This window comes from Carassius gibelio, chromosome A11 (genome assembly GCF_023724105.1).
Source record: "Carassius gibelio isolate Cgi1373 ecotype wild population from Czech Republic chromosome A11, carGib1.2-hapl.c, whole genome shotgun sequence".
NCBI classification, from domain to species: Eukaryota; Metazoa; Chordata; class Actinopteri; order Cypriniformes; family Cyprinidae; genus Carassius; species Carassius gibelio.
This window is the reverse complement of record NC_068381.1, coordinates 11,818,465-11,831,354: the sequence shown is the minus strand read 5'-3', so window position 1 is coordinate 11,831,354 and position 12,890 is coordinate 11,818,465. Positions and strand designations below refer to the sequence as shown.

General features: G+C 37.1%; 1 protein-coding gene across 1 annotated transcript in view; it reads left to right on the top strand.

Moving 5' to 3' along the window:
• The window catches only part of LOC128022364 (leucine-rich repeat neuronal protein 2-like), a 53,363-nt gene extending 45,226 nt beyond the window's left edge, over positions 1-8,137 (top strand). Inside the window, exon 2 of the mRNA XM_052609833.1 lies at positions 4,037-8,137. Coding sequence (XP_052465793.1) covers positions 4,289-6,460 — 2,172 coding nt within the window. The 5' untranslated portion in view covers positions 4,037-4,288 and the 3' untranslated portion in view covers positions 6,461-8,137. The remainder of the gene's footprint in view (positions 1-4,036) is intronic.
• The last annotated feature ends 4,753 nt before the right edge of the window (positions 8,138-12,890 follow it).

Sequence of the window (12,890 nt, the reverse complement as noted above, 5' to 3'; positions counted from 1 at the left end):
ACAGAAGTGCTAAACAACAGTGACTACCACTGCAATGTAAATCAATGTAACAGCAGTTGATGTTTGGAGACCTCAAAATGATTTGGACATTTAAGCCAGACTTACACACAACTGTACAAAAGTCATTGCATTGCACCATATTTGTTTGCAGATTCGGTTTTGTATGTTCTGTTTAATGTAATTGCATGTGCAATTGTAATAAATAAAGTATAAGAGAGACTTGTGTGTCCAAAGGGACATCCGAGGGTCAGAAGTTTGTGGTAAAGTATTATTTTTAAGTCTTTTCAAATTAATTCAGACTTTCGGGTCCATTCGGCACGTGACAGGATATCCAGTCTTCATTATAGTGTGTTCTGTATTCAGGTAAAAGATCCATTTACATCCTTTCATTAAAAATCCATAACAATTCATGGATTCTATATTGATTCAGATATTCCCTTTTATTTCAAAACCTGAAGCATGCTTCATAAATGATGAATACTGCCAGTCATTTCAGTCCATTGATTAAATATGAATCAGCATACACTTTTTTTCCCAAAGAAAAATGTCGAACAAAATCATGATGATACAAAGGACGAACTTATTATTATTATTTTTTTTTTTTATGTTAAGGACAATGTACTAGATTATAATAAGATAAAAGCATGCAAAAGCGAAGGAATTAAATAAATAATGTAGGTGTGAAGTTAATTCTTTGGCGCAGAATAAACAAACATAAATACTGGTTGACCTAAAACAGCCGTTAATGCAATGTGCAAATCAACCTTTGAGGACTGGAAAATCAGGTGTGTGCAGGTGTGTGCAACCGCAAATAATTATTCATAGAGCCTGGCAAATCTGCATTACTGCTAGCGTGTAAACAGACCTTCTTTTTTTTCACTCACCATTAAGCTCTGAAATGAGTCGTAGAAGGAGAGGACAGGAGGAGCATTTGCACAGAGATCCAGGCATCAGCATGCAGCCAGTGGTGGCTCGTACACTTCCTGATCAGCTATCATGCCATGAATGAACATTGGGCCCATAAGGAAACTGACAGCAGCATATTCAGTTAATCCCTGCAATCTGTAAAGCAAATCAAGAACATACATTTTGATCAAACCAAAACAAAACATTGTTTTATTTTGATTTTAAAAGAACCTGACAGGAAAAAAGCTTTTGTAGAGATGCATTTGTCAGGATAGTGACAGGATTCTATGTTTCATGAGTCAAATCACAGGCTGGTGTCAAAATATGTCTTTCAGCATGTCTTGCCATTATATTCTTTGTTGCCATGGAGAGAAAATAGTAGCTTGCATAAACAATTGTTAAGGTCAACAAAAGAAAATTATTATTAACAGGAAGCTTTCAGAGTGACATGTGTCAGATCCATTCTCATTTGTGCAGGCTGCATCAAACATCACAGAATCTGACTGGAAATCCTTAAAGAGGAGTCAGCAGAAACACATTCGCCATTTTTGTAGTTCACCATTCAATCGCTGCTGTAGTACAATTCATGAACAAATGACTTTCAGACTGGTTCTTTTTAATAAAATCTAAAACATACAGCATATAACTACAACCACTATAGTCACAAACAAATCATTCTTCTGAGCCAGTCCTTTTTTATGAATCATTACAGGAATAATGATGAACTCCATCTAAATCCTTTAAAGCAGTTACGGAATCAGGTATTTTGATATACTCTATGAGCAAAATACAGACTAATTCAGAAAAATTCCAGAATTAATCAGAATTAAAGAATTTGTGGCACCGGATTGCACTGAATAAAGAAAACTATTGATACTCAGCCCTAATGGCAACTAAAAGGTGAAAACAAATTTATTTGGAGACATAAAATAGTACCTGCAAGATTACACCACCTGTTGCATGGCACCACAACAGCGGTTTCCTTCTGGAGGTAAATGAAGGTGCTCATCATTGGCCTCCTGCACTACTTCTTTCTAGATAAAGTGAAAGCGAAAAGCAGTGAGAAGGAAGATTAGTTGGTGAACTCTGCAAATGCATTATTCAGCATGCACAAGCGAGCAGCCCACATCCAAACATCTCAATTCACCTCACATTAGGGGCATTCAAGACACCCTCACAACTCATTATGACACAGACAGAGAATGGTACGCAACACATCCCAGCACCAGCTGGGCCAAGTAACAGTGCACCATGAGGGCCAAGCTTCTGCTTGTGAAGCTGACACTTTGTAAATGACCTTGAAGGTGAAGTGCACATGCTGATGGCTGGCAGGGGAGAGCTCAGAACTGTGCTCACATGGGCCTGTTGATAGCTAAGGATCATTCTTTTGTCCCTCCATTCCAGTGTGCACCTTTGAAAGAGAGCAAAGAGGAAGCACAGTCTCTGGACCGGCAGGTAGATCCCTGGGGGACAAAAGAGAGACAGAGAGAACATTAGAACTAATTTGACGATTTAGGAGAAGGATGGATTACTGTGGCAAAGCTTTGAGATAAGGTGGATGCTACAATCAGAGCAAGTATCCATGTGGTGTCTAAATGAAACACAAGTATTGCATGGCTACTGTGTATAAGGTGCTGTTAAGGGACAAAAATTATCTCTAGAAAATAATCGAATATTATTTTTTGTTGTCTAGATATATGTAATGTCATATCATGTACCCAACTCCAAAAAAGTTTTTATTATAAAAAAAAAAATTGCCTATTGGTAAGATTACTAATAACAAGAACTAAACCAGATGATGAAGTATTGCTATTTAATGTGCAATAATAATATTGCACTGACTCCCAAACTGGTATTCTGAAAGTTAACTATAAAAAAAAGGTTTCAACTCCTTTCCAAAAGTATAGAAGCTCTAAATACAAGTTGAAAGTTTTTCTCTACACACCATGTCAAAAAGTTTAAACAAAGTAGGTTAGACAACAGTCAGAGTTTACTCCCTTTAAAGGGGTCATTGGACATTGCTAAAAAGAACATAATGTTACATATTTGGTGTATGCTGATTGGCCAACTATCCATTGCAATGAGATTGGTTGAATACCTCAAGCGTGTGACGGAAATGTTACGTCCCTTAACATACTCAGATGCCGTCTCCCGGCAAAACCAATAAAAACTATTACAAATTAGATGTTTTCTTTTTGCATCCAGTGGGGACATAATTACTGATCACAATGACTTATACTGTCTAAATGTTTATAATGTTTTTATGCACTGCATTGCAGTGTTAATGTTAGTTGGATGTATTGCATAAAGTGGCTCATTTGCTGTTATAGCTTCATGTCATTGATTTGCAAGGGAAGTCTCAGGCTAGTTATAACTTACAAGGATAGGAAGTTGTTTCAAAAATGCTATGAGGAATGGCTGGCGGACTTGTTTGGAAATCTTCCCACACAGTGACATAGACGTGTTAATTTATGCATTTAAATGAGGCGTTTGGGAGGGCGTGGACAAGTATTAACTTGTATAAAGAAGATTTGAGGATTTAGTCTTTGCAACTTTACAGAACTTCTTTATGCACCAAGAGCTTGTAACACTCCAAAGAGAAAGGACATTTTTTTATCAAATCATATGACCCCTTTAATGGATTTTTATGTCCCCTTTGAGTCTGCATTTTGTGAATTTAGCCAAAAACATGACATTTTTCCCCCATTCCTTACAAGCCTCCAGCATATGAATAATACCATGGGCCCTGATTATTTGCAGATCTAAATCCTAAGCCATAAATTAGACTCACAAAATTTCAGCATGTATTACTCTCGTATTGTCACAGTAGTCATTTTCCACAAATCCATGAGACATGAAGAGAAATTAAACTGGAATGTCCCAGAATGAATTTAGTACTTTACTAGAGAAATATACAAGCTGAGAAGCATGCAAAGTGTTTTTTTTTTTTTTTTTTTTTTGGTTATTAAAAAAGGACAATTGTGAACAAAGTTGTTACAAACAAAGAGAAAGTTAAATGAAGCAACAACAGTCGTATAGTATGTGTTGGTCTAACTAAAAGAATTTTCATGCTATAATTCTTGGGTAATCTCTGCTGTGACTAATTGTCTTATTTTATTTTATTTTCCAGGTATGCCCCTAAACCAATCCTAAAACCTACTCTACTGTGCAAGGATGTAAGATCAATGGAGTGAGACTGGAGTGATTACATCCATCTGAAGGAGAAAAGGGATTTTGATATACTCATGTGACTACTTCACAAGACAGGATATGAAGAAACTGAGCATGCTTCATCTTTGAAACTATTTATTTAGAAAAAAATCAACTGAACTCTTGGTTCTCCTGTCACATGTAATCTGCATTAAATCATATTAGTTTAATTATGAAAATGGGACAGATTGCAATATTTCTTCTGCACACACATCTGCTACTTGGAGTTGGAAGCTCCCTTGTCATTCAATCAATGCCCTGGAGAGTGCCCTGCCCTTACCAGTGTGTCTGCCAAATTAAGCCCTGGTACTCTCCACAGTCTGTGTACAGAGAGGCTCCTACAGTAGACTGTAATGACCTGTTACTTATCAAGCTGCCCACTTCCCTCCCTCAAGAGACACAAGCCCTCCGGCTGCAAAGTAACCTCATCAGTTCTTTGGACCAGAGTGAACTCCAGGGTCTTATCAATCTGACAGAGCTGGATCTCTCCCATAACAGCTTTACCAGTACCCATAACCTGAGGATAACTGACTTGCCAGCTCTTCTCAGCTTACACATGGAGGAAAACCAGCTGAGACACCTCCCAGAAGCAGCTTTCTTTGGTCTCCCTAGCTTGCAGGAGTTGTACCTCAATCACAACAGGCTTCGAAGCATCTCCCCTGGGGCCTTCAAGGGTCTGGATAAACTTCTAAGGCTTCATCTCAACTCTAATCGATTGGTTGTAATTGACCGGCGTTGGTTCCATGCTTTGCCACAATTAGAGGTTCTCATGATTGGCGGAAACTCTGTGGACACTATTCAGGACCTAAATTTTAAACCACTGAGCTCTTTGCGCAGTCTTGTCCTGGCAGGCATGGGCTTACGTGAGATCTCAGCACGAGCGCTAGAGGGGCTTCAAAATTTGGAAAGCATTAGCTTTTATGATAATCAACTAATAAAAGTTCCAAAAGAGGCATTGCAAAAGTTGCCAGGTCTAAAGTTCCTTGACTTGAACAAGAATCCCATTCAGCTAGTACAGAGGGGAGACTTTCAAAATATGCTTCACCTGAAAGAGCTTGGCTTAAACAACATGGAAGAGCTGATCTCTATTGAGCATTCAGCAATGGAAAACTTGCCTGAACTGACCAAACTGGAGATCACAAACAATCCTCGGCTCTCATATATCCACCCTCAGGCATTCCAAAAGTTGTTGAGTATGGAAAGTCTAATGCTGAACAGTAATGCTTTGAGTGCGCTGCATAGCCAAACAGTTAGGTCGTTGCCCAGCCTTCAAGAAATCAGCTTGCACACCAATCCTATTCACTGTGACTGCCTGATCCGCTGGGTGGGAGCCGACAATGACAAGCCAGTCCGTTTTATTGAGCCTCAATACACATTCTGCTCTGAGCCTCCTGAGCTGAAAGCCAGACAAGTTAAAGAAGTCTCATTCAGAGAGATGACAGACAGCTGCCTGCCCTTGATTGCCCCAAGCACATTTCCCTCTTACATTGAAGTCAAACATGGAGACAACATAGCTTTGCACTGTCGAGCAATGGCAGAGCCAGAGCCAAGTATCTACTGGGTCATTCCCCAAGGTGTGAGATTGACTCCATCCAGCAGCTATGGGCGTTATCAGGTTCTCACAGAAGGCACATTAGAGATATTGGGAGTCACTGCTGAAGAGGCCGGTTTCTACACTTGTGTTGCGCAGAACCTAGTGGGAGCTGATACTAGAAGCTTGACTCTACATGTGGAGGGAGGTGACCTGGTTCATACAAATACATACAAAAAGACAGAGGACAGCTTTGAAGTTCAGGATGTCAAAGAAAGGTATGCCTTACTAACCTGGCAAGCAAGCCATAACATCCCTACCACCCATTTATCATGGGTGGCCAATGGCAGTCTGGAAGACCATCATAGACATACCACTAGAATTCTAGCTGGCACCAGGAGATTCAACCTAACCCATCTGCAACCTGGCACTCATTACAAAGTTTGTCTACACATGGGGCCTAATGTCACCTCATGTGTCCATCTAAGAACCAAGAAGGTGACCATGCCAGATCCTCTACCAGACCTGACCCCAGCTGTACTGTTGGTAGTTTCTGCTCTGCTCCTTTTTTTTGCAGCCAGAGCAAGTAATCGGGGAGCCTCACTTGGTTGGAAAGACCACATTCTGGAGCTTGAAAAACCCCACATCACCATTCTGACCCAGGAGGCAAAGGCTTTCATGGCTCCTCCAATACTAGTAAAGTACCTGAATCAGCAGGATCCAAATAAAATCCTATCCGACAGCAGAGGGAAAGATCTCAGAAATACTTCACTGAGACAAGATGCTCGGGGGCTAACAAAAGAGGCATGCTGAGCAGAATAAAGAGTTAAAGAAGGATGGACCAAAAAAAAAAAAAAAATCTCTGGAGTACAAGTTTCACAAAACTCACTTTACTGATCTGACAGTCAAAACTACTGAATGTCTGAGACACACAATACTAGACATTTAAGTGGCAGACCGCTTAAAATAACAGCGATACAATTTCAAAGTATAGTATAAAATCAAAACAAAAAAGAAAGAATATTTGTATTTATTTTGTAACAATAAAAGATAGAACACATATGTATATTAAAGCATTTGTTCATATATTCACATACTGTATATCAACCTAGGACACTAAAGCTGTGCTGCCAATCATAAATAACCGTTCATATAGAGTTTGTTTAAATACAACCTCCCAACTTTATGAGTCTGTGTCACCACCCAAATGGTTGTAGAAAGATAAGCACTTAACTATTTTAATACTGAAGAAAAGACTGGATTGACACAGGAAAGCAAAGAACACAAATAGCAAGGAAGCCTCTAAAAACTAAAGAATACAGAATTTCAGTCTTTTGAAAGGCGTTCTGCAAGCTGATAACAACAATATACTTTTCATTTTGTGGTGAAAAATGAAACTATCTCAAAGCAGGCATTACGGAAAGATCTGATATAAAGGGAGGTATCTTAAATGTTGTATAACTAATGTTGTCTCTTTAAAAGTGTGTTAAATTGTGCTTTGTATAAGGACCCCAAGAGAATTCTAAGAAGTTAAGACCATCTCTGAATTTTTTTTATATATATTTTTTTGAGCATATAAAGACAATTGTTTTTCCCCCTCAAAAATGGACTGATCGATACATCTGATACAACTTATGACCTAAAATGCTCAGAGTTGGATGAGCAATTTGGTCCCCTCACTCCTGAAATATGAAAGACCTTTACTTAGAAAAACAACTAAAGTGAACAGACTTTCTAGTTTTGATTGACATACTGCCTAGACATTCGTGTTGGCCTCTTTGTTCAGACAATGTAAACAAGAAGAGAGAGTCATAGAGAAAGCATGTGGAACAGCTCCATGATACCATACTTTCCAGCAATGAAGGCAACCATTTAGTGACAGGAAAGAGATTCACGTCTACATGCACACTTTTTGTACAAAGCAAGCACGTAAGAGATCCCATCTCTTGTGTCGGGCTGCTAATGGGACACCACACTACATGGAAAGATAGTGCCAACTCTATCTTTTTCCAAGGGAAAAAAAATGCAGTTTAGGGTGTCAGGTGACTATTCAGTGCACATCATATGAGCTCTGTTCTGACTGCTGGACAGCTACACTAATGAGTGACATACCCAGTGTGCTCCTCTTTTACTTGTGAAAGGAAATAAAGCAGCATTGGAGATTATGAACTGTTATCTTATATTCTCAAATATGGGGATTTCTTTTCTTTTTTTTTACAGGTTATTTGTTTGCTTAGATTTTTTTTTTTTTTTTTTTAGTTTGTGGTTGATGTGCCCTCGTGTTGACTCTCTCTAACTTGACTTCTTGTCCTCAAATTGGTTTTCTTTCATTATCCATTTGTTGCTCATTGGTCTTTTCCCCACCCCAAAGCTGTACATAAGGCAATCTGAATTTCCTATTCAATATACCACTTTCTGAAATAATTGAGATGACTCTGTGTTAAATTCTATTTTTAGCTATTATTAAAACATTTTTGACAGATATCAAGGTTTGATCAATTGCAGGTCAGTTTGTTCACATGCACTTTACAAGTTTGTTTTCAGTCGGTCTAAAGCAATATATAGCCAAAATAAGGGACACCCATTCACAACATCAAATTGTATATGCTTATTTATGATGTGTATATTTATGATTAATATAAATGATACATTTATAAAAAGGGTCTAATCTGTCTAATAATGACTAAACATATAATAATTGTGTCTACCAAGCTCTAACAGACTATCGCGATTTTAATAAAATCAATAGGGTTTTGCCTTTAGAAGCACATATGTGCCTGTCACTTTAAAGGTATGGTTCACCCAAAAATGAAAATTCTGTCATAATTTACCCAAGGTTATTCTAAACCTCCAAATTCTTTCTTCAACTGAACAATAGTTAACTAACTATTAAGACTAACCTTTTATGCTACCGGCCCCTGGAGACTCAATCTTCGCAATGGAAACAAAGACACCAAGATAAGCTTCGCTAACTTCTTATGAAATTGATTTCATTAAAAATTATTAGCATTAAAAACAGTACAAAATACTTAAGCTGATTCAGCTTGTTGTCATCTCATATTGATTTGATACGAGACACATAATTTTACATTTAATTACAGGACCTAACCTTTAATACAGGCTCTTTCTAAATCAGGGTCTTGAGATACATATCATGGTGTCACTAGGTTTCATGGAGCCCTAAAGATATACTGGTCCATAATGCTCCTGGCATAATTTCATAGAATTGCCTTAGAGTTAACTGGATCAACATATCCTCCAATTATAATGAGAATAAATATTCATTCTTTAGAAATGGAATCACCAAAACGAATTACTCCAGCTTCTAGAGGCTTGCAAAACAGCCCTCGGCTTCTTATATTCGCTGAGAAAAGAGCCTCAGGCTGGTGATGCTCTTCCTCTCAGCAGCAACTGCTATATTCTCCAGTACTCCCCCAACAGTGCTCTCATGTACTTCACAATTACCGCAAAGAGCCTGTTGTCTAAAAACAGGATACCTGAAGAGAAAAAAAAAATAGACACATGTTTGGCAGGGGGCAGTGATTCGCAGGCAACATAATAACATTATGCTTCTCCACAAAAATCATACATAATTGTGAATGACTATAATTGAACATTACAGTTATTTTAAGGAATATTGAAAGTGGGACGACTGGGTGCTGTTTCATAACACTTAATGCCGTCCTTTACAATCAAGTGGACCCTTTTGAATCTATCAAGCCTGGAAATGGCAAACATTTAGGCTCAATGCACCACTGAACCGTAACTTTGAAGTGAAATGGAGGGGAAGAAAAAATATATAATTTTTACAGTGCAAGATCAAAGAAATTTGACAAACAAGCAAGCTCAACAACACTACTGTAGCATCGGTAGTCAAAGTGCATAAATGGTAGGTTTGCTGAATAATGAATTCATATCTCATGCTTGAGAATCATTTATTTGGTTTCAGTCTAAATCAAAACACATATTTCTCTATTAAATTGTGAACGTGTCAGCTGATATAATATGACATGTGACTATTATTGGCTCAATCATTACCATTAAAAACTTGAAAAGGGAAATGTCAAACAGATTTATAAGTGCCTTGCAAAAACATTTTAGCTAGACTTGATTTTACGGAATTAAAAATCCCACAATGACAAAGAGAAATATATAGTCCCTGTAATGCACAAGCTTACATGTATACATTGATGAAAAAAGCCTTTTTGAGGACATGGCTGCTTTATAAATTGAACATTCTGCACAAAAACATCATAGTGGGCACTGCTGGTATAATAATTATGATGAGGAAGCACCATCAAAGCACAGCCTGAAAATGACTGTCCCATCAGTCTCTGCACAGACAAAGTGGCTTGCAATGAGAAAAATATTTCAAAGTTCTTTCAACATGACAATAACAGCAAAATAAAAAAAAAAAAAAATAAAAAAAAAGGAGTCGGCTCTCAGTTGCCTTACATGAGTCGTCAGGAATTCAAATATTTTTGTGTTACGGCTCCACGTCACGAAGTAACATTTGCATAAGGTCAGCACACGTTTTACATCACCAACTTGCCTGCCCACAAACACGGTCAACTCTGTATGGTTAACTTTATTTTGAGAAAACCGTGAAAACGCTGTAAACTACGCTGTGAGAAGATTTGTTTTATCAGATCCCATAATTACCAGAAACTTGTCAACACTTGACACTTACCACTGAGAAACCTCCTGCTCCAGTCGTGCTTGTGAATCAGTCTCTTCAATCAACCAGACAAACACTTCATCATCACTCTTGCTCAAATTGGTAAGGTATAATCCATACCATCTTTTCTATGTATTGATAAATCTCCAGGGCCATCCCTTCATGCAAATGGACGTTTATTGCCCGACACGCGCTGTGTGCAATAGACCAATCCAGAGCCATCTGGACCAATCAAAAGGACTACACTATCTGACCAATCACAGCAGTGAGGGCTCACAGAAAAGAGGGTTTAAGTAGACTGATTCTTTGAACTGCTTCACACGAATCATTTAGAATTTAGGTAAAATAAAATGTATTTTCTGAGACAACTAACCTGTTTTTTGACCTTGCATGCATGTAAACCTTTTTTAAGCGACTCATAAAACAGCATTAGCTACTTTAAAAATTGCAAAATATGGACACTTAAATGTCATGTCCCGTTTAAAAAAATCAAATAAAAAATTAATTTAGTCTGTGGTATCTTCAAATACAGTCATGGATGGAACATCTTATAAACATTTAAACTAATCAACTGGAAACCATTCAGTTAGAAGGCACAGACGTTGGACCATAAACCTGTTGCCTCCATGAACTCAAGGAAACACAAGTACACATGATAGGTAGCCTACTGCCTGGAGTTGGCAAGAAGAATTTTGTGTTGACTCAAGACTACATTTATGTGATAAAAATTTCAGTAAAACCTTAATATTACTCAAATAAAAAGAACAGTTTCCAATTTCTATTTTACAATGTAAATTATTCCTGTGATGCACAGCTGAATTTTCAGCAGCCATTATTCCAGACTTCAGTGTCACATGATCATTCAGAAATCATTCTTATCATAATAATATAGTCTTTGTTGAAAACAGTTGCGTTGCTTAATATTATTGTGTACTTATGATTATTATTATTTTATTTGATAAAGTTGAAAAGAACAGCATTTATAAAAAACAAAAACTTTTAAGCAGTAGTGTATACAATACCTGATGTAACTGCAAACTTGCTCATAACAATACTTCTTGCAATAGTACACACAACATTCACAAACTTTTTTTTGATGCAGTTCATGCTACATACAGTAAAAATGCAGTTCATGCTACATACACCCTAACCTCAGCCGTTAAAGACAAGACCAGCTTGTTGCTCTCTTTTTACTTTCCTTTAAAGTATTCCCATTTTCAAAGCCAGGAAGCAGTTTTGTGGAACGATGATAGAAAATTGATTGTGAAATCTATTTAGTGTGGCTATCGATTTCCCTGTAAGGGGAAGGAAGGCAGACCGTGCGAGTAAGATAATAGAATATGGAACGTGGGAGCAAGAGCCCAGAAATGGGAAGTGACACTGGTTAATGGAGTAAAACTGGGCTGTTTTAGGTGGGGCATGAGAGTGTGTGCACGTATATTCATGTGAGAGGTCCCCACATCTACAATAACACTGCATTTAATAACACTGCATTTAGCTCTGCATTTCAGTTCATCCATATTAAAGGAACAATTGATGCAAAAAAAAAAGAAAAGAAACAAATATATATATATTTGGTCCTTATTAACTCAATCGAATATTGTTCCAAATCAGATGTTCCAAATCAGCTGTTATTTACCAACAAAACACCAAATGAAACACCAAATAATTTGTTAACATATGGAGGAAAGTGATACAGGCTGGGAAAAAATAACACAAGTTTTAAAAAAAACAGATTAAAAATAATTTTTGAATCAACAATTCTTTTAAAATTTATTATTGAATGGGAAGATTTCCATTTCGAATAAACACTGTTCTTTTTGACTTTCTATTAATCAAAGAATCCTGGAACAAAAATGTTTTATGGTTTCCACAAAAATATTAAACTGTTTTCAGAATTGATAATAGTAAAAAAAATAAAAATAAAACAAATTCTGAGCATCAAATATTATATCAGGCTCTGACTGGAATAACGGCTGCTGAACATTTCACCATATATGAAGATAGAAAAAAAGTTAATATATAATAAATAATTTAAACGTAATATTTCACAAGATAGTTATTTTTTGTTTCTTTATTTTTTACCACATAAATGAGGATACTGATCCCAAACGTTTGGTACCTTTAAGTGAAAGGTGTGCTCACTTTCTGCAGCAGCATGGTTAGAAATCCCAGACCTCTTCAATTGCTGTTTCACATCACTGGACAGACAGATTTTGTCAATGACTTGTATTGAAAAAGGAAAGGAAGTCAGTCTGGAAGAAGAGCTCAGAGCAATGAACACACACAATATTGACAAAACAATGAGCAGTTAGACAGCTGTGAACACATCACTGCTACAAAAGTGACCATCGCTTCCTTTAAAATCATCCAGTTATTTAAACAGTCTGGCCATAATTACTTTATAATAAGTGAACACAATGATCTGTCATTTCTCCTGTGTGACTGCGGTATATGACTTACATTCAATGCATCAAGCTATTTCAGGATTTATCATCAGGAAAATCTTATTTAATAAAATTCACATTATTGTCTCTGCATACATGACAGCAACAGATGACTATT